This window comes from Rhinolophus sinicus, linkage group LG15 (assembly GCF_036562045.2).
Source record: "Rhinolophus sinicus isolate RSC01 linkage group LG15, ASM3656204v1, whole genome shotgun sequence".
In the NCBI taxonomy this organism is placed as follows: Eukaryota; Metazoa; Chordata; class Mammalia; order Chiroptera; family Rhinolophidae; genus Rhinolophus; species Rhinolophus sinicus.
In genome coordinates this window covers 36,387,734-36,409,376 of record NC_133764.1, presented here as the reverse complement: position 1 = coordinate 36,409,376, position 21,643 = coordinate 36,387,734, and the positions used below count along the sequence as shown (strand labels likewise).

Genomic DNA, 21,643 nt, shown 5'->3' with positions numbered 1-21,643 from the left:
TCTTGCCACTCACTACCTGTGTAACTCCAAGGTCCTGTCAGCAAACCTTGGAAGCCTCAGCTCACTCCTGTGCAAAACGGAGCTGCTGTGGGTCCTGCCTGCTTCTGGGGTGCAGATGGGGAGGCTGGGAAGGCTCTCTGACCACCAATGGCCCTGAACACAGTTCGTCCTGAACACAGGACAGCTAGGCCCTCATGATACAGCAGACAGGCCCCTCATCCCACCCTCGCCCTGGCAGGAGGGCAGTAGGGGACAGCCAGGGGAGCTTCTATAGGGCACATGGCATATCCCAACCCTCACAGTCATTCTAGGAGGAAGATATCCCTCCATTCTACACGGGGAGAAGCTGAGACCCAAAAAGGTGAAGTGACATGTCCAAGGTCACTCTTCTAGAGATTGGTGGAGCCTGGATAAGACGCCAGGACAAAATGACTTGGCGGCCCAGGCAGGGGAGGGAAAGACACAGATGGAGGCTCTGATGTCCCCCCGGCTCACAAGGGGAAACCCCTTTGAGGGTCCCAAGAGCCCGGCAGGCAGCAGCCTCCAACATACTCTCATGTCAGGGGGTGCTCGCCTGGGCCCCTCCCACCTCAGGCTGGCCACTCACTGTCCCTCAGGTAGGTGTCAGCGAAGTAGAGAGTCCGGACGAAGCCCGTGAAGGAGTCCTCCGCTGAGCGGGCCTCGATCTTCCGCTGCACGGGCGCCAGCTCCATGTTCTGCAGGCCTGTCCGCTCTGCCCGGGCGCGCCCCTCCTGCATCTGCGGTGAGTAGGGCCGGCCTGAGGGTGGGCTCTGGTCTCCCCGCCCTATGGCATCTATTGCTCCACACAGATCCTTCTAGGGGGAGACTGGCCACCGCCCATGCCGCCCCCTGTCTGGTAACATTTACTGAGGACTTGACCCCAAGGTGTTATAATGATTGCCTTTTACAGTTGGGGAAGCTGAGGCACAGAGCAGCAGTGTGACCTATCCAAGGCCACAGAGTTGGTGGGCAGTGGGGCAGGAGGTGAACCTATGTGGTTGCAGCCAAAGCAAGCAGTGCGGGAGGAGTACTTTGGCCCACTGTGGCTGCTCCCAGCCCGGCCTGGGCTCATGGCTGGCCTCGGCCTCACCTCTGCCGGGTGGCCAGCTGGCCGCTGCTTCCGGCTAGACACCCGGCTACGACGCATCCGGCGGAAGGACTGGCGCAGGGACTTCTTTAGAGACTTCACTCGGGACAGTGGGCCCTCCAAGGCTAGCTGGTCGCTGGGGTGCAGCGTGCACCTGGGGGGAACATCACGCTGTCAGCACTGCCAGGGCCCAAAGGTCCTCGCCAGGCCCAGTCCCAGACCCAGGCCCAGCCACCTCGGGCGGGCTGCTTACTTGACAAAGACCTGCCGTCGCTGCTGGTGGTCAAAGAGGCCAAAGCCGTGGCTGGTGCCAAAGGCGACGAGCCGCCACTCAGAGTGCAGAGCCAAGGACGTGACCACAGCCGGGGGCTGGCACTGCACCAACACAAAGGGCTGGAAGCCGGGCTCGAAGCACACAGGTCCGGGGCGGGCGCACAGGCGCTCGTGCCCTTTCCAGCGGTAGCCCTCCTGGTCCTGCAGCAGGTCGGCCTCCACCTGCTCCACGCCATGCTCCGCCTCCTCGTCATTCAGCTCCAGCACCAGCACCTGGGTGGGGTGGCAGATGGGCTGAGCCAACCCCAGCACCAAGGGACAGCAGGACCTCAGGAACCCTGATGGAGTGGACAGCAAAGGACCCGGGACCTATGCCAGGGCCAAGGGACCAAGCAGGGCTAGAAGGCCTCTGCCCAACCTCTGGCCCTCAATTCTGCTTTCCGGAGGAGAAACAACCAACCCAAAGGCCTTGCTCTAATGGAATCGGGCAGCCTCCATCCACTGGGAAAAGTCAGAGCCACAAGGGCAGCTGATGCTCTTGATAACACCATCAGTGGGCGCTAAGGGGGTTGGCTCCTGTATCTGCTGCTGCCCAATCCTGAGAAGGAAGTTCACGGGCCTGCACACTACTCAGTCACCTGATCACGCCTGCCCCTGCTCCCCACCCCCAGCCCAGCCTGCTACCTGCCCTGCCGTGCCTGCCACAGCCAGGTAGCCACTGTATTTGCAGAGGAAAATCTTCTGGATGCCCAGCCGAGGGTCGTCACTGTAAGGGTCGAAGGAGCCCACCTGACAAGGGAGAGGAGGCACATGAGTAGCCGTAAGCACTAGACCCAACCTGTCCCTGCCCTCCCAGGTTCCCAGGCTCCTGGCCTCACCTTGCGGAGCGGGGGCCACTCGTCCTCACCCTGGGCATTGAGATTCTCGCTGGGGTCTGTGTCGGTGATGAACACCTGGACCGTGCTGAGTTTGTAGAGCAGCCGCAAGCAGACGCCTGAGGCGTCCCAGAACCGCACGGTGCCGTCCTCATGCCTGTGGGCAAAGCCCGCCTGTGGCCGTGAGAAGGATGCCAGGCCAGCAGTGCCCGGGACTGGCGCACACCCCTCCGGGCTCTGCTCCCACCCCACACAGCCTACTATGCAAGAAGAGTATGCAACACCTACCCCGTGAGCAGCAGGTCCCTCTGGGGTGGGGCGGGGGCCAGGCTGGTGCCACCATTAATGGGCCACTCCTAGAAAATGAGACCAACAAGTCTATGGGAGACCTTGGCCCCAAGGTGGGAATGGGCTTAGTCCTGGACCTACCATGGTGGAGGAGTGCGTGTTCTGCCGGCTGCCAGCAGCAATGATCCTCTCCCACAGCTTCAGAGGGATGTTGGAGACGTGGTGGGAGCAGGTGATGGCGGAGCAGTGCAGGGACGCCAGGTAGGGAGGCTGCACTGGCGGCCAACCTGCTGTTTGTAGGTCAATCACCACCAGCTCCTCTTCAGCCAGCACCACCAGGGCATAGGGGTCATCAAAGGCTGGGGAGACAGGCCAAAGGTCAGGGGCTGCAGGAACCAGGAAGAAGCAGTTTGCCCCAGCCTGGCCCTGTGGAATCTGCCGCTCTAGGGTTGGATCCAGGGAATTTGCATTTTATAAACAAGCTCCAAATCCCACAATGTATAAAAAAGAATTATATGCCATGACCAAGTGGGATTTATCTCAGGTATGCAAGGCTGCCTCAACATTTGAGAACCAACTAATGTAATCCATTACATCAACAGGCTAAAAAAGAAAATGCGCATGACCATATCGATGCGGAAAAAGTATTTGACAAAACCCAACACCCTCTTATAATAAATACTCTCAGTAAACTAGGCATAGCAGGGAATGTCCCTAACTTGATAAAGAATATCTACGAAAAGCTACACTTTACATCATACTTAATGGTGAGAAACTCGAAGCTTTCCCACTAAGATCAGAAACAAGGCAAGGATACCCTTTTCCACCACTCCTTTTCTAGTACTAGCTAATGCAATAAGACAAGAAAATACAAGGTATGCACATCAGGATGGAAGAAATAAAACTGTCTTTGTTCACAGATGACATGCTCATCTATGTAGAAAATCCAAAAGAATTGATTAAAGAAAAACTGGACCCTGCTCCTAGCATCCTGTGTTACGTGTGAGAGGGAAAGTGGGGTCGGCCCGGTGGCTCAGGTGGTTGGAGTGCCATGCTCCCAACGTTGAGGTTGCTGGTTTGATTCCCACATGGGCCAGCTAAAATTGTGAACAATGGCTCTCCCTGGAGCTGGGCTGCCATGAGCAGCCGAGGGCTGCCGCGCAGACTGCTGTGCTGCCAGGAGCGGCCGGTGGCCAGCGTGAGTGGCTGGCAGCTGGTGAGAGCTGCCGTGAGCTGCTATGAGCAGCTGACCAATGACTGGCAACTGACTGCCTCAGCCGGGGGGAGTGCAAGGCTCATAATATCAGTATGGGCCAGGGGGCTGTGTCCTACACAACTAGACTGAGAAACAACGGCTTGAACCGGAGTGTGGCGGGGGAGGTAAAAGAAAGGGGGTAGGAAAAAGGGAAAGTGGCTGATAAATAAGCAAAAGCAGGTTTGGAGTCTCCTTCTAAATGGCCTCATGGTGGTGAGGGCGGGAGAATACAGCCCAGGATATCCTGGGCAGGCCCGTTCCCCTCACCTGGAGGCTTTGGGCCTTGTCAGATCAGAGTCGTGTGGAGAGGAGGCCCGCCCTCCTGGAGTTCTCCTGCCAGGCCTCCTTTCCAGGTTTCGACACCATCCCTTTCTGGTCTTGCCTGTTACCCAATTTATGAGGCTGATTCAGGGCTTTGCTCTTCTGGCCAAGGTCCAGGAGGCTGGCTCAGAGCCGGCCTCACACTACATTCCCTGCCCCACCCGAGGACTTCACCATGTCTAAGCCAGGACCCTCTTTCCTCAGCTGGGTGGGTGTTAAACCCAACAGTACATATCTGCACCCCCACCCCCTGGGCCAAGTCCCAACTGAGCCAGGGAAGGGCAAAGAGCGCGTGCGGTGGACCGGAAGTGTGATCAGCAAAGATGGAGCCACAGGTGGGCAAGGAGGGGGAGAATGGGGCTGATGCAGCTGCTGGTCTCAGTGGCACTGAGAAGGGGTGCAGTGGGGACTCAGGGAGTGGCAGGTTGGGGCATGGCTGTGGAGGCTCCTCCTCTGTATTTACGACGGGCCAGCATCCGTATACGTCCCTGTGGCGAGCCCTCCACACCACTGCCGAAGCGCGCCTACCTGCTGCAGGGTCCACCTCGGTGAGGACAGTAAAGTCGATGACGCGGGAAGTGAAGTCAAAGGCTGTCTGCTGGCCATTGTGAACCACCGAGATGCAATGGCGGTCCCCATAGCTGGCCCGAGGCATGCCGCCCTGGAAGATGGTGAAGGGCAACCTGGCAGGCACAGAAGACCGGGGGGTGGGGGTGGGCTGGGGCTCCTCACACCACCCCAGACAGCCACAGGCTGGGCTGGCAGCTTGGACTTCCCTGTGACTGGCCTCTGGGTTGGGGCTGGGAGGGAGTCTCAGGATGAGTGCCCACTCAAGGTCCCCAGGAATGCGTGGGGCAGACCCCCATCTACTCCTGACTGCAACAGCCCAGGAGAACTTGGGGGTGAAATGGGGGCATGCAGGCTGTGGGTTCTGAGTCTGCAGCCATTCCTTCTTCAACCAGAGTGGCCCCCCTTCTGCTTATACAGCAGGTCTCCCTGTAGGATTGTTTGAAGGAACGGGTCTGCCGCTAAAAACAGTCTGAAAGTTGATAATCTGAATCAACTCTCTGCGAGGGTGAACGGGAAAGAGCAGGAATGTTTTCTTCAGGAATTAGCCATGAGAAGTACCAATGGACCTCTCTCCCCTTCCTGGAGTCCGAGACCCCGCCGTGGGACCCCAAAGTGCTCACTAGGACCTTCCCAGCCCTCCCCTGCAGAGGCCTGAGAAGCCTTTCCAGTTCTCCAGGAAGGCTGTGGAAAGAGCAAAGGACAGACCACCAGTACCTACCCCTGCTTGGTGGTCAGCCAGAAGATTTTGGTAATAGCTTTGCAAGGAAAGGGACCTATAAAAAAAGAGATTAGCTGGAATGGGTCCTCCTAGCCTCAGAGGCACGTGGGTCTGCACGGGCCAGGTGCCCCACCCCATATCCACTCAGTAGACCTATGCTTGGGAGTCTTTCTCTGAGCAGTTCCCTGAGAAAGTCACAATGGGCCTCAGAAAACCCGCTCTGTGGCTTTGGACAAAGCTTTCACCTCTCTGGGCCCCAGGTTTTGCTTCCGAGTTGGGAACCTACTCCCAAATGCAGGAAAGGCTGACTGGGAACAGAGAGGATTGCTTTGTGCCCTGAAAGGCAGTCCCAGGTGAGAGGGCAGGGCCAGGAGCAGCACTGACCGTAAGGCTCGCAGCTGCGCAAGGGCTCCTGTCGCTGGGTGTCAGTGGATACAGGCCACTGGCAATAGCTGCCGTCCGAATGGCAGCTGACAATCAGACGGCCATCCCGCTGCCAGCAGACGTTCTCCAATTGCTTCAGGAGCGGAGAGGGAGAGAGCACAGGCTGGGATCAGGGTGCTGGTCCCGTGGCCCACACCCCAACAGCCCCACACCTTGGCCCGGGCACTGTATGTGACACGTGGGGTCTGGGAGTGCCCCATGGTGCCCTCCGCCGTCTCAGGCATCACTGACCTGGCTGCTGAGGAAATAGCAGAGCACGCGGCTGCCCTGCAGGTCCCAGACGACGATGAGGCCCCGGCTGTAGCCAATGAGGACCTGGCTGGGGTCCCGAGGATGTTCCTGCAGAGCCTCCACCATCTCAAACACGCGCCGCTGGCGGGCCTCCTCTGGCAACCTGAGTGAGGGGGCCACTGTGAGCCCACACCCATGTCCATCCCCGGGCCTTGGCCAACAGCATGGCACAGCTATCCACTGCATTCCGCGTGGCAGTGGGCTCTGAATGTGCCAGCGTGGCAAGACTGTTAGGACACAGCACCCAGGGCAGGAGGAGCAGCGCATAGAGCAGGACAGTGACACTTATAAACCCCACAGGGATGCACATGCAGCCGGGACAACTTAGGAAAGGCAAAGAGGCGATGGCCAGAAAAGTCGGTCTGGTGGTTACCTGGTGGGCAGGGAGGGAGTGGTGACGAGGAAGGCTCCTGGGGGCTGGCAAGCTCTACTTCTTTGCCGGGGGTGGGGTTGCTACAGGGATGCTCACTTTACAAGACTCCATTAAACTACACATTCACATTTAGTGCGTTTTTGTAAGCAGGTGGGATTTCATAAAAACAAGCTTTTGAGACCCACAAAACAAAGCTGTCTATCAGTTGCCCTGGTTTTGAGCCTGGACCCTCTCCTCCTACTCTGGGCCTGGAATTCTGATGGGAAGTCTGGAGGTGCGGCAGCCACCAGAAGGCCACGAGGTGGCAGGCATGGGACCAACAGCCAACACTGAGGACGCTGAGGATGAAGTGGAAACAGCCTGGACCCCGAGGGCATTTCTAGGCCCCAGACCTAACGGAACCCCTCTACACTTATGTCCATCCCCAAACCAATACCGCACACCATACGCGGCTAGCACCCGCCTCTCTGGAGTCAGAATTAGAAGTGGGAGAGGGAGGTCAAAGGATCCTCTAATCTTATCTGTAAAGTTTCAGTATTTGAATGATTCTATAACGATCTATCACTAATATTAAAAATAAGTTTCTCCTAAATTACAAGTAAACTGCGAGAATTACACCATTTCAGAAAATACAGAGAAGCATCAGGAAAAACATCAAAAGGAAACTATGTGGCAGGACTGATGGTGCTCACCCCAGGACCGTCCCCTGGGGTGACAGACTGTTCCTTCACAAGCGCCCCCTCACCCTAGCCTTCTCCCTGCCCCTCGGAACTGCAGAACATTCTACCGCTACCAACCCCTTTATCTCCTCCCTTTTGACCCAGACTCGATCTGACCGATCTGACTCCCTCTCTATGGTAGACACCACTGCCAAGGAGCAAAGCTTCCAAAATGATCTGCAGAAACCTACAACGTTGTGGCTATAAGGGCTGTCGGCCACGGAGCCTGCGTGCCTAGGGAAACCGAGCACAGACTGCAAAGCACAAACATCAGCAGAAGTTCAGCTGAAGCAAGGCGGTTCGGGTCCCCTCTGCCACACTGTAGAGCCCCTGGGGTTTTGAAATACATGGTATCAGTGCAAAGAATGCTGGACTAAGAGTTAGCGATGCTACAGAATCATTTTGAGCCTCATCTTCCTTAGCTTTAAATGACGTGACAAGTTACCCGCAAGACCCCTTTTAGCACTATGATGGTAATACTCTATGGGGTGAGATTCTTAATTTGGGGGACAGGTGGGGAGCTGCGTCTCTCCTCCCATCCCCATAGACTTCCCAGAAGAGAAATGATTAGCTCCTGAGACATTACTGGGACCAAAGGGAGAAGGCCATGCCCCACACAAGGGGACAGGCTCCTAACACCAAGAGGGTCTGCTGAGGGCTCACCGTTGCAATACGGCGTCCGAGCTGATGGTCTTGTCCTCCAGAGTGCGGAAGGCTGGCACTTGTACCACAAACACGGTGCCACTCTCGGTGCCCAGGTAAAGCAGCTCACGGGAGGAATGTGGTAGGACCACGGTGATCTGTGTAGCACTGGGGGCAGCCCTGCGGATGGGAATAGCCGCCCATGAGCTGGCTGCGGCCCACACAGGGGGGTCCCCCTGAGTAGGCTCCCCAACTCCAGGCTGCCCTCGCCGGCCCTAGGGAAGGCCATGCCTCAGGAAAGCAGGCCTTTGAGATCCTTTAATAGGGTCCATGGAGTCTCAGGCCAGGACAAACATGTTGGTTATGTTCTGCCAAGCCAGGAAGCAGATGGCAGTGAGCTTGGGCTAAGAGGCAGAAGAAACCCCTCGGAGCCTCCTGCACAGACACTGAGGGGTGGAGGGAGGCAGGCCGAAGTCCCACCCATTCCACCCAGAGCACCTGCAGGTGGAGACGTGTTGGCTCAAACACCTGCCTGACCGCCAAGGGCTCTACAGGACCTTTAAAAGGTGATCGCACCCTGGGGTTGGGTATACGGGTCAGGCTGGCTGGGAGAGTGAGGGGACTGCACCCTTACCCTGGGGGACCACGCAGCGTGAAACTCTCTTCTTCCTGCAGCTCTGACACCCCGCCTTTGATCTTTAGGCTCCATAGGTGCAGGCTGTTGTCATCCAGCAGGGTGATCAGCTGGCACTAGGGAGGAAACGGGGGCAGGAATGTACTGTCTCATTGACCAGGGAGGGCCAGCATTCACCAGGGTGCTCTCAGAGAGCCCCAGAACCAAAGGCCCCCAGCTGCTCTTAGGGTAGCCCAGGAACCACAGCTGGGAAAGGGAGGCGGTCCCAGGTCCTCCCATCAGCACCAAACCCAGGGTCACCAAAGCCTGCCTCTCCACACACCGCTTCTGGAAGACATAGGAAAGGCATGGAGGGACTCCTCACCTGGCCAGGCAGGAAGTAGATCTGTACTACGGCGTTGTTCTCCCGGTGCAGCCCCATGAACTCCACCCCTGGGGCACCATAGCTAGGAGTAACAGGCTCAGGAAAAGCTCCGAAAAGCAGGATGCCACCCCGCCTGCCCAAGTTCCAGTGGCCCCGTGGTCAGGAGTGTAAACACCCAGTGGCAGAGGGCTCGCCCTCTCTCCAGACAGAGGGACTGGGGCTTGGGGTGCGGTGAAGACAAAAATGGCCCTGGCTCGAGGGCCTCAGCCAGTGACCTGAGCCCTAAGGGTGGAAACAGCTAACCAGATAGAGCTTTCGTAGCCAGGCCGGTGGGGACAGCTTGGCAACTGTTAGGCTGCTCACTGCCACCCTCAGCCCCACCCCCAAAAATGAGTTACAAGAGACTGATCAGCTACCCCTTGGTGGCACCTGTGAGAGAACACAGGGCACACCCCTGTGGGCCCCGTCCTAGCAGCCCTGGCCATGAATCTTGGTAACCAGGATATGGCCCTGGCCTGGCAATGATTAACCAGCCAGGGGAGGGCTGAGCCAGCCATGAGACCCGGCCCCTGCCCTTCGTGTTCACCCTCCAGCCCAACTCGGCCTCCCTCCCCACCTATGCAGCAGAGGGAGTTACAGCTTTACTGGAGGGGTCAGCTGGGCTCCAAATTCCCCTGGGTCCCACGCTGGCTCACCCTTAGGGCTCAGGTCAGATGGGGTAGGAGTACCCCAAGACTTGGAGCATAGCCCAGGCCAGCCTGGCCAAGCAACGATCCTCCATCTTGGAACCTGTGGGCTTGCCTGTGAAAAGGCCTGGAGCCCGTCAGCCCAGAACCAATGCTCTGGAAAAAAGGTGACCCAACTGGACAATGTCCAGCCTCAGCCGGGGAGGACTGTCCCCACCAAGCAGGAGTCCATTCTACCCTCTGGTGTCTGCACGCACACGTGTGTGTACAGGGTATATGCACGGTAGGGGCTGAATCTGGAAGAGCAGCTCCCTTGCACAGCGCCTAACCCAAGGCCACCCTGTCTTGGTTTGGACAGACCCTGGGGACAGTCTACTGACTCTTACTGGGAAAAAGGTTATAAAAAAAAAAGCTTCTTGACCCACCACCTGCCTCCACTTACTGCCTTCAGGGCTGACTCCTGAGAGGACATTTAGGACATCCTGGGAACCAGAAGGGTCACTATTATTATTTATTGTTTTGGAGGGTGGGGGTCCTTCCGGAATCGCACCAATACCAAGGTCCCCACCCCTCCCAGGGCCTCCCTGGGCGGAAGCTGGGAGGATGGAAAGGATACAGCTTGACAGCTCCGGAGCGGGTGCCGATGGCCAGGATGCGCAGAGAGGGGCTGTAGCCGAGGGCGCTGGGCTGGTGCGGGAAGCCATGCTCCACTGTCTGCAACGAGAAGCACGCTGGCCTGTGGACATGTCCCTTCGCGCTCGGCTGGGGGAGGCCAGTGCCAGACGGCGAATCCACAGCACACAGCCTCCCCCAGAAGGAGGGAGGAGTTTAGTCCCCTGCAGGCTCCTACCCAGATACCTGAGTGTGCAGCCAATCCTGGACCCACCTGGGCCCCACCCTCAGTCCACTGCTGACCCGGTCCTTGGCCACCTGGCCATCCACCCCCGGGAGCTCATTCTCCCCGACCCCACGCTGGCCACTCACTCGCCAGGAACTGACTGGGTTCCTCCGTCATGCAGACTGTGAGTAACCGACCCAGACCTCCTGCAGGGGTACAGGCAGCTTTGGGGGGCTGGCACAGGAGGCCTGGTTGCATCACAGCCCTGGACTGGCCCCTGGGTCCTGTGGAACCCACAGTGGCCCTTCCCGGCTCTCCAGCCCTGACCATCTGCTCTCTTCACGGCCTTCCTGTCACTGTGAGTTCTCCTCCATCTTCCCAGAGAGGAAGTTTCTGGAGTGTTGTTGCAGACACATGCTTTTGCTCATTTCTCACAGAAGTGATACACATCACGGAACAGTTGGAACACATAAAGGAGTTTGAAAAAGAAATCACCCATATTCCCACAACCAGGAGTAACCCTTGCTAACATCTCGGAGTGTGTCTCTTTGCTGTGCTTGTGAGTGTGTGCATGTGTGTGCCTATACTTAAAAGAGACCTAACTGGGATCATGTCACATGGCACATGTATACATGGGCAGCTCTGTGGCTTCTTCTCCCACTTACAGCCAGCCCAGGTTGCTAAAAGCACTGACACGACTCTTCAACGGCTGAAGAACATTCCATGTGGAGGTGTCCTAACTCATCAGGCCCCTGTTGTTGAACATTTTGTTTGTTTCAGGAGCTTTTGCAATTGCTGCTTGCTTTGCAGAACGCTCTCGGCCTCCCACCTTTCCTGCTACTTTGAGTACTTCCTCAGGCAGATGTCCCAGGGATGGTATTATAGGTTTAAAAGATGCGGATATAAACAATACAGATTTACATCTACAAACCATCTTCAGGAAGGTTTTTGGTAGTTTCTGAATCAGCTAACTCTATCCTCACCTCCCACCCCAGGGGATACTGACCCTGTAGAACTAGATTAGAGCAGGCCAAAGGAGGCTAGCCAGCTGCGTTAAAGACTTTTCAAAAACATTTAATTCTCCTTTTTTAAACTGGAGGCTATCCTGGTAGAAAAAGGAGAGGTAGCTCTCCTTAGGCCCAGGGCTCTCCTCTGAATGTCCTGTCAGGCCTCAAGGGAGCAGAAAGAGCTAAGTCCTGGTAACGGCTGGGACGATAACTTAGCAAACTCACCTCCTGCCTGCCTGCTTGTCCAGTCCAGTCCAGTGGTATCTGGACGGAAGCCCATGTCGGGGTCAGGCCGGGGAGGAGAGCTCCCAAAGTGCCTATTCTGGGGATGCCTAGGTGAGGGGGCCCCCTCAGGCCTGACTCTTTGCTAGGTACACAGTCAGCCTTGCAAATGGCTGTACCTGGAAGGGACAGCTGGGAGGGCAGAAGTGACCCAACAGGAGCCCCCCTGCCAGCCCAGGTCCCCATTCAGCTATGTGAAAAATGCAGAGCCTGGAAAAGCCTTGAGGAGATAGCAGAGTGTCTGGAATGTAAACATTTCCCAGGAAAAGGAGGGCAGGGCACGTGATGAGGTGTGTGGGACAAGCTTCCCCAGGGGCCACCACGAGACTTCAAGCCAACCCCAAGTTGCTGGGGCCTTAGGAAGTCGGCAGCCAGAGCTTGGGAGAAATTCCTGGGACAGTAGCATTTTCCTAGAACCACCACCAGCAGCAGCTAAGGCCCAAAGCCTCTGGAATTTGGAGGACTGGGTAGGAGGCCCTATTACTGGTACAATAGCCACCAGCCGCGCGTAGATACAGAGTACTTGAAATGTGGCACATGCCACCAAGGGACTAAATTGTTCATTCTATTCCATTCCATATGCTCACTTCAGTTATTGGAAAACTTTTTAGGTATGTTCTTGGGTTCCAAAGAATCAGGGGCTGGAGTCATGCAAACCAAGCTTCGAACCTTTTTCCAATAGAAAAATCTTTTGAACTCTAAATACAGATCACGTATTTCCAAAGAAAATTTAACGTCTGAACTGAGATATGCTGTACGGGTAATATACACCTGGTATTTCAAAGACTATATAAAATATAAAAAGATATAAAAAACTAAAAAAGCCTCATTACTTTACATTACCTACACATTGAAACAGTATTTTGGATATATTGGGTTAAACAAAATTTATGATCAAAATTCATTTTACTTGTTTAAAAAAGGTTGTAACGCGACTTCTAGAACATTTTAAATTACATATGTGGCTCTTATTATACTCCTGTTGGGCCAAGGCATCACCTGAAACAATTCTGCCTCAGGAAAGCAGAGCCAAAGAGAAAACAGTCTGCAGCTTTTGGTGAGGCTCTTAGGCCACACATGATTCTACCAAGTCCCCAGGGGGAAATTCTCCTAACATCCCACCTGAGTCACTCCTGCTGCAGGTTGACCGATTTTCCCTAACCCAGAGGGACACCAAGGTCAGGCCCATCATTCAATCCCTCCTACTCGTGGCTCATTTCCTTCAGGATCCTGGGGACGCTGTGCCGCCCCTCCCGATCTTCTTTTCCATAAACTGGCTTAGAAAGAGCAGGGGCTGCGTCAGGCCCACTACGCTTAGAACCCTCCTCTACCACTTAGAAGGCATCTGCTGGGCGAGCTACTTGGCCTCTGGGAGCTTCGTTTCACATCTGATGAATGAATGGGAGGATACCACTAGCTGGATTAAGCAAGGCTGTCCTTGGCTCCAACATGATGAACCTGAAGAAGACCACCTGATAGTGGCTGGAAGGCTCAGCTCACCCCACAGAGTACACAGGCCTTGCCCCCTAAGGCCCGGCTTCCTTCTAAGGTTCTCCATTATTCCCCACCGGGACGTCGTCTCCCAAATTGACAACTCTGGAGGGACCAAAGCTCCCTCAAGAACAAAATAAGGAAGGGTTTCACAATGACTCTACCTGGCCAGGGGCCAAGAGAGTGGGTTCAAATGTATATAGTGTGGTGATGGGCTTTCCCCAGGTCCGGGAAGGAAAGCGGGGTGACTCCCGATTCAACATGCAAATAAGGCCCATGAATCCCCAAACGAGGCAATGAGAATAGAAACCAGTCCTGAAAGCAGAGACCTGGAGACCTGTGGGTCCCAGGCCAGTTATGAGAGGCCCAGGGGGTCTTGTTGGGATGGGGAAGGAAGGGACTTGGCTCTGGGAAGGGGACCAAGGTCAGTTAACTCAGGGGACAAGGAAGGTGAGGGACCCGTGGTGGGAACAGCCTGGGGAAGCAGGAAGGTTTCTCAGGGCACCTCTGGCCTGAGCCCCAGCTGTCCCCTCAACTTGAGGTGCCCTTCCCACTCTTTGGCTGTCCCTCCCCCCAATACCTAAGAGCCTTTTAAGACTCAGCTAGTTCCCCCACTAGAGCACAAGGCCCACGTGGAGAGCGACCTCCCCTCCAGGCTTCTATTGGTCCCTAGAGCAGGGTGGGGATATGGCCTCCCTTAAAGAAGGCACGGCGAGGGCACAGGAGGGCGGACTCAGCCTCAGGGGTGCCCTGCTCTTCAACTGCCAAGACCCATAGCAACCCAGGACAGGGTGGGGCAGGGCTCAGCCTGGGCCAGCAGGCACGGATCCCAAGGATTGCCCTCTCAGCTTGAGACCCCAGCCTCACCAGCTCAAGTTCAAGTTGGCAAGTTGACCTGACAGCCATCCTCCCTTACCTCCTGAGCTCAGCATCCAGCCTACCTGGCCCTGCCCCCACCTTGCTACTGGCTCAGGTGACCTCTGCCAAGGGAGGAGAAAACAATGAATCCTTTTGACAGGGAGTTGGGAAAGGAGAGATTTGCAGGAGCCGCCAAAGTGCAACATTAGCGTGGGGTGGGAGAGAAAGCCCTGTCTGTCTCGCTGGCTCCGGAACCCCATTTCAGTTCCCAGAAGGGAGAGAGTAAAGCTTGTTTGTCAGACAGCGTGGAGGCCCTTGGTCCTGCCCTTAGCAAGGGGGGGGACCTGGCCAAGACTGAGGATTGAGGAGTCCCCAGCACTTGTCGGGGGTCGGGAAAGAGGGCGGCCCAGGGCTATAGGGGGCAAGCCCGGCTGGCTGGGTGGCACTGCTCCATACTGGGTGTGGTCAGCTTAGATTCCTGGCGGTGGCAGAAACCTGGCCCTCCCTGTGTGGCTGTCACCTGATACCAGGGGCCCAGGCACAAAAAAGCCAAGACAAAACAACCCGGCCCTGGACGGGGGCAGCCGGTCAGGAACACTCTGTTTGTTCAGGGCCTGGGGGTAGAGGAGGGTGGGCCTGGGTAGGAAGGGCCCAGGCACCCTTATCAACTGGCTGGTCGGTTTCACCAGGGGAGGGAGAGACCTCAAGGGATTTTCAAGGAAGGGGTTTACTCTAACATGAGCTAAAGTCTGCTCGGAGCCACTTCCTCTCTATTGAGGTGTCCAGTGGGTCCCACAGTCCCCTTATTTGGTCCTTAGTGGCCCTGTTGGCACTGCCAGCTAACTCGTCTGTCTTCCCAACATCCTGAGGACCCACAACACCACAGACGAATGCTTCACAGGCAAAGAAACTGAGGCTCAGGAGGTGACGTCACCGCCCTCAGACCACACAGCTGGTTGGCAGACTGCACCAGGGGTCCTCATTCCTAGCCAGTGCCCCCCCCAACATGCTCAGGATGTACGAGCCCTGGAGGCCTCAGTCTCCTCACCTGCAGAATGGGAATACCACCCATCTGTGAGCTGTCATGAGGATGAGGCAAAGCGTGGTACGGCACCAACCGTGCGCCAGGCACCATTCTAGCCGTCTTACTCACTTAGCACACCAACCTGGATGTAGACTATTGTGGTGCCCACTTTACAGATGAGGAAGTGAAGGAGTAGAGAGGTTAAGTAACATGTCTATAGTCAGTGAGGAAGTGGCACCGTTGGCAGCTACACCCAGGGCATCTGGCTCCAGAGTCCCTGCCCCTAACCACCGCACTGCCTGGCCCCTCTGCTGCTTAGCAAAGAGCCCCTGGTGAACTGGATTGCCCATTTGGCAGCCAGTCTCTGGCAGAGGGTTCAGAGGATCTGTCCACAGACACACAGCTCCTTCCCAGGTAGCGAAGCCAAAGACAGGACAGGCTACTCTCCAGCCCCCTGGGCCGATGGGTATCCCTGCTCTCTCTGAGGCCCCTTGCTTGGCATGGATGTTTGGGATTGAAGCCAATGTCTGGAAGCTGCTTGGGACAGGCATATGATGGCGCCACTGTCCCAACCACCTGCCCCTGCAGTGCCCTGCAGACTGGCACTTCCAAGATGGAGCCCTTGGAAGAGGTGACCAGTCGCCGGTCTGGTCTGCACACTGCTCGCTCCACCAGATGTGGGAACTCTCCAAATGGCTCACCCTCTCCTTGTGTGCGAGTAACTGCAGGCCCCCTGAAGGTTAGAGCTGCAGCTCTGTATTTCCCACTGACCGCTAGGACCCCCTCACCTGAGGGTCCCAAGGATCCCCAAACTCAACCTCAAGCAGATAATGTCTACAAAGCCGAGCTGGCTGACACTGTAGCCACTGGCCATGCATGGATGGCCTTTCAACTTGTACACGAACTCGTTTAATCCTCACACCAACCCTATGGGGTAGCTTCTAACATCTCCAGTTTAGAGATATGTGACTTACTCAAGGTCACCCAGCTGCTGAACTCAGGCAGACAGGTTCTGGGGTTGGCACCACTAACCCTGGGGGAAACTGCCTCTTGGTAAATGGAGATCACTGTTGCTATTCTGCCCAAATCAGATGGATCACTTTCCCTGAAACCTGCTCCTTGCCCCTCCTGGGCTCCCTATGCCAGTGCTTGGCACCATTGCCTACCAGGGTGGAGACATCCCAGTCGTCTGGACACCCACCTCCCTGCCCTGTCCCCTTCACTCTTACACTCCCACTGTCACCTGTCCCTCAGTCTCAGGCCCTAAACCGTTCTCTAATCCAGTGGTCTTCAACCAGGAACCAATTTACCTGCCAGAGGGCACTGGGCAATGTCTGGAGATAGTTTTGGTTGTGCCCCTTGGGGAGGGGAGGCCAGGGATGCTGCTCAGCGTCCTCCCCACACAGCCAGCCCCAAATGCCAACCGAGCTGAGGCTGAGACACCCTGCTTTATTCATGTCCCATGTCCCGTGCCCCACCCCCAGTGCCTGGCCTCCATCCAGTCAATGCAATGGGTCTCCTTTCAGGAAACAAGGGCCCCAGAGTTCTTTTCTAAATTGCAAATCAGATCATTCACTCCCCTGCTCAAAACCCACCGTGGCTCTGGTGTGTCAGGCCCAGACTCTGAAGTTCTAGCCTCCAGGCCTCCGGGAAGCCTGGGGAGGGAGGGGCTAATGTGGGTGGGACTGCCCAGGTTCCCAAAGCTTCTAGGATCTGGCTTCACTCTCCAATCCCAACCCTTCAGGCTTCACCATTCACCCAGAGCCTAGATGAGACTGATGGACTCAAAAGACTCTCTACTCCCAAGAAGTAGAATTTCAGACCCTCAGCTCCCTCCCTCCTACCAGACTATAAAAGTCACAGGAGGGCAGAAGTCTTATCATCTGCGATTCCCACACCCCAGCCCTGGGCAGTACACACAGTAGATGATCAATGCAAGTTCCTTGCAAGTGAATGGAAAGAGGAAGGAATTCCAGGAGCCTCTCCACCCCCTCCCCTACAGGTCTGGGGGTGGGGTGGCCAAATGTGGGGACCACCAGTTGTGAGGCATGGTGGGAAATATTCCTCCACCCAAGTCGCACCCCAGCCTCACCCCACTGAACACTGGAACTTGGGACGGGGGTTCATCCCTTCTTGCTAAGCCTGTTTATCCGGTTTCCACTGAAATTGGCCACCTTTTCAGGGTGTGAGATCTGACATCACCAGGGGCAATGGAGGCACATGGGGATCACCCAGGACCCCCAGTAGGTGCTGAGGTTCTGAGACCGGCACCCATGGGCTGCTCCCTTGGGAGCCCCAGGGGCCCTAAGGTTTTCCCATTCCCAACACCTGCACCCCATTTCCCGAGGCCCAAAAGCCCTTCCCACAGCTTCTTTCTGCCAGTGGGAGGAAGCACTCATTTAGGGAAGCCTGATCTCAGAGGCCAGCGGCCTCATAGCAGAGCTCCATGGGCAGCAACACGTCCCACAGGTCAAGAAAGTCAGAGAAAGATGGCAGGGCATGTTGGGACCCCAGGGCATGTTGGGACCCACCCACCTCGAACAAGCCCCTGGGAGCTCTCTTGCCCTGGAGGATGCCTCTGGAACAGCAGCTAACGTTCCTGGATCACCGTGCCTTGCACTTAGATGATCGAACGCCATGTAATTCTTGTAATAAGCCTACGCTGTGGGGGACGAGCACAGGCTTTCCCAGCTTTAAGTGGTGAAGCTGGATTTGGACTCACATCCTGGAGGGGACCCCGGGTGCTCCCCTTCCTGCAGTCCACATTCTGGGGCAGAGGGAAGCTTGGGTACGGAGGCCAAGGGCCTAGATCAAAGCTGAAGTGAGAGAAGCTAATTACCCCGAAACGGCTGCAGATTGCTAGGTGGCCGCAATCCACGCCGTTCTCCTACCGTTTACAGGCCAGCTCTGCCCTTCTCAGGCGCCAGCCCCATTGGGAGTTTCTGGGACCCTCCCTGTGATCTCAGGTGACAGGTCACTGGCTTTGGGAGCCTTAGGAGCAGGTGTGGGGCTGGGGCAGTCAAATACCAACCCTGGCCCGTTCTCCCAGGTGCCTCTCCACGCTCACTCAGGCCTGGAGCCTGCCAGAAGGAATCATGTGTTCTGCCTACAGTGAAAGCTGTGTTTTCCTTTGGGGGCAATTTGAGGAGGCAGGGAAGAGCCATGTGGCCACTACCCCAAGGGACCTGGCATCTCAGGAACATTGTTACATCTTACAGGATTCAATGTCCTTTCACCGTTCCTCTCCCTCTTCAACAAATCTGTGAGATAGGCAGGATTATTTTATCCCCATTTCATAGGTGGGGAAACTGAGACTGGAAGAGGCGGAGTGACTTGCAGTGATCATACAGCCAGTGAGACTTGGGACAAGGAGTCCCAGCTCCTGAGCCTCCCACTGGCCTTTCCCAGGAAAGCCCCCACCAGACCCCATTTCCAGTCAGATTCCCATAAGGCATTGCAGGCAGTGCCAAGTAAGTATCTTAATTCAGGTAAAGGCAACCTGAGAGCCCCGAGTCCCAGTCTGTGGGGAGGTTGATAACATCGTACTCACCATAAGTACGATGTGTCCCAAGTCCCCCTTACCTTGTTAAACTGGAAGAGGTCTCGCTTAAGTCTCTCCCGCGCAGGGTCGTGTCCGGGCCTCAGAAACCGCCTCATCTTGCTTTATGTCCAGCCCTCTGGAGAAAGACGGGGAGCTGTTGAGAACCAGGGTGAGGCAAACTTGCAGCCCCAGAGCCCTGCCTGGCACCCAGTCACAGCTTGGCTGAGCCCAGGCCACTATGGGCCTCTCCCCCAAACCCAGCAGGTGGCTGCCCCTGGGCCAAGCCAGCTCTGCCATCTTCGGCTTCCCCAAGCTCCCTCTGCTCCATCCATGGAGTCTGGTTCCTGGAGGGATCTCGTACCTGGGGGCCCAAGGCTGGTTAGTGCTGTAAAGCTTGCTCCTGGCCACCTGTGGCCTTATAAAGCAGGCGGGACAAGCTGGGGAGGGAGCCATTTAGCTTTAGAGGAGCAGGAGGCCCAGAAGCCCTGAGGTTAATTAGCTTAATTGTTAACCTGTTTTCTGAAAAACCATCAAACTCCAACTAAACAGAAAGGGAAACTTCACAAGCCTCTCCCCAGAGCTGGCTGGGAGGTGGGAATGCAAAGGCTGTCCAGCTGGGCTCCAAGACCAGAACCCAAATGGGGGCAGGGGAGAAGCCGGCAATCCCAGGCCAGGGCACAGCAGCAAGCTCTCAGGGAGCCGGCATCCCCAGGCCGACTCTGCCTTCTAACTTCAGGGAAGGCTGTCAGCAACTCTCGGCTTAGGCTGTTCCCACCAGCCACAGCTGCCAGGAACCTGAGTGGGGGAGCATGAAGAGCACACAGTCAGGGGGTGCTAGCCCATCCCACCCCACACTTGGGACCCATGGTAGACCTGGGTCCACCCCATGAGGCTGCTGGGGTCTCTGTAGCCACAGCCCTGGCCCCAGGCTTCCCGACCTGATGGGCTGTGCTCAGAAAGGCTCCCTTTCCCAGGGGCCCAAGTGGAGGCTAATCAGGAGAAGAAATCTACTCCCAATACAGAAACCAGCTCAAGGCCCCCAAATTGTCCGCCCACTGCAGAATGCTTTCCCAATCCGAGGAAACTATTTCTGGATCATCCTCAGGGGAAGGGGTAGGATCATCTGTACTCCAGCTTCCGGCTTCCAGTAGCTCGGCCTCCCACTGACCAAAGGACACCAAGGCCTGACCTTGGAAACAGGAACTCAGGCCCACCCAGGAAACACTATAAAGGGAAGAAAGCAGAGCCAGTCCCCACCCTGGAGGAGCTCAGTCTGGGGTGGGGGCAGGTAAAGACAGGACCATGCAGGGTGCTGAGTGCTCTGGGTGGGGGTGTCCTATAGAGAAGAAACTGTGAAGCTGAGACCAAGGATGCTCTGAAGTTTCTGGCTTCTTGGGAGGTGACAAAAATTAACCATGAGGCCAGGATTTTGCATATGAAAGGACCCTGTGTGATCAAAGGCTGGGAGCTCCCTTTGAGGCGTGTGCATGGCAGAACTGGGGGATTCTTTTGGCAGAGCAACTGAGGCTGGCCATGCTGGGATGGGTCACCCCACTTGGCACAGATACACATCCCATGGTATTCCAAATGCCACCCCAACTAGAAACAGGCAGACACCAAACCTCAGAGCACCATTACCATCTGGGGACAACAAAAAGGCCACCACTTGCAGAGGGGGCGGGGGTGGATGAGAGGTTTCTGCTTTCACATTTTGGGGGAGCCAGGGCAGAACAGGGAGCCCCACTTCCCCTCAGAACAGCAGGTAGTTGGAAAACTCCCAGGTGTCCACCTGAGCCGAGGCCCTGAAGGGGATCCAGGGAACAGACATGGGACAGACCTAGAGGCTCCCAGGACTGAGAGTGAAAACAGACTCCAGACCGGTGGCAACACGGGCCTCCTGGACAAACAGCTGAGCTGTAGCCGAGCATTCCAGCCGTGGGGGAGGGCGCTCCGGGTCCTGGGGGTGCTTACCCTCCCTTCTCAGGCCTAGGTCAGAGGGTCAGAAGTCAGAGGAAGCTGGGAGCGGCGCCGTGGGGGGGGGGTTCTGCAGACTCCAGGAAGAGGCTGATCTGGGCTCTGCCCTGCAGGACCCATGCAGGCCAGGGGGTGGAGAGAAGAGGGCACAGGGCCATCTGTGCCAAGGCCCCACACAGGCAGTCCCAGGGGAGGAGGTGCAGCTAGGAGGGAGGGAGACAGGATGTGGCGATGGGTGGGAGACACCCCCACTCAAGAGGGCAGGGGGGGCATGCCATCCACCCAAACGCCCCTTGGAACACCTGCTGCCTACTGGGCACTGGACCAGACCCTTGCGTGTTATTTTTATTACTTTTTAAACATTTTGCTCAAGTAATCCATGCTCACTGTTGAAAAAGCAAACAATCTTGAGGAGAAAATCCTCCCTAAACCGCACCACCCGGGGTAGAGCAGTGGCGTGTCAGTACATGTCCTGATCTCTCCTTTCCTTGGTCCCCTGTGAGCTGTGAACGAGGCATACCTAAACCCTACCCGTATTCCTCCACCTGCCGCCGGCCTCCCCGGGAGGGGAGCGGAATATCCCCACTTGGCAGACAAGGAAAAGGACCACAGAGGCCGGGCCACATGTCCAAGGTCACTGGAAGAACCAGCAGAACTCAGATTTGGCCCCAGGTCTGGCGAACTCCCAAATCTAAGGACTCTGGGAGGCAGCAAAGGATGGCTATGACAGGACAGGATGCCTAATTACACCCCTGCAGTTAAAAGGCACGGACACGTGCGTGCACTCACGCCCACATGCCTGCAGCTCAGAGCCAACCAAGCATTTGGGGGGCTGGGCCAGGCCGCTGCTTGTGGAGTGCTGGCGAGGTCTGGATGGGGGAAACTGGGGGCCTTGCATGGGCCTGCAGCCTGTTGCACAGGGGGCTGGAACCCCTCTGAGGTGGAGTGATGGAACCGGGACCAAAGTGGGGCAGCCACAGCATCTGCTCCTCACTCCAGTCAAGCCCTCAGTATAGCTCCTAATCCAGAACTGCTCAGGGCAAGGCATAAAAAGTGCCACCCCTTCT

At 56.5% G+C, this 21,643-nt stretch overlaps 1 protein-coding gene across 10 annotated transcripts in view; it reads right to left on the bottom strand.

Annotated features, from left to right (window-relative positions):
* LLGL2 (LLGL scribble cell polarity complex component 2) overlaps nt 1-21,643 on the bottom strand; it is a 33,127-nt gene that overhangs the window by 3,195 nt on the left and 8,289 nt on the right. For 6 of the 10 annotated variants that reach the window (XR_012492415.1, XM_074320911.1, XM_019745586.2 and 3 more), the window contains 16 exons: nt 18,644-18,738; nt 10,178-10,275; nt 8,876-8,957; nt 8,512-8,627; nt 7,899-8,057; nt 6,084-6,246; nt 5,793-5,925; nt 5,409-5,463; nt 4,649-4,803; nt 2,686-2,903; nt 2,545-2,612; nt 2,260-2,413; nt 2,066-2,170; nt 1,362-1,654; nt 1,112-1,262; nt 608-758 (listed from right to left, as the gene is read on the bottom strand). Coding sequence is in view for 9 of the 10 variants with exons in the window: in XM_074320911.1 (XP_074177012.1) it covers nt 608-758; nt 1,112-1,262; nt 1,362-1,654; nt 2,066-2,170; nt 2,260-2,413; nt 2,545-2,612; nt 2,686-2,903; nt 4,649-4,803; nt 5,409-5,463; nt 5,793-5,925; nt 6,084-6,246; nt 7,899-8,057; nt 8,512-8,627; nt 8,876-8,957; nt 10,178-10,275; nt 18,644-18,718 (2,176 nt within the window). In the remaining variant the exon portion in view is untranslated. Of the gene's footprint in view, nt 1-607; nt 759-1,111; nt 1,263-1,361; nt 1,655-2,065; nt 2,171-2,259; nt 2,431-2,544; nt 2,613-2,685; nt 2,904-4,648; nt 4,804-5,408; nt 5,464-5,792; nt 5,926-6,083; nt 6,247-7,898; nt 8,058-8,511; nt 8,628-8,875; nt 8,958-10,177; nt 10,276-18,643; nt 18,739-18,963; nt 18,988-21,643 lie in introns of those variants that run through there. The other 4 variants (XM_074320912.1, XM_074320914.1, XM_074320915.1 and 1 more) reach the window with 4 other exon arrangements.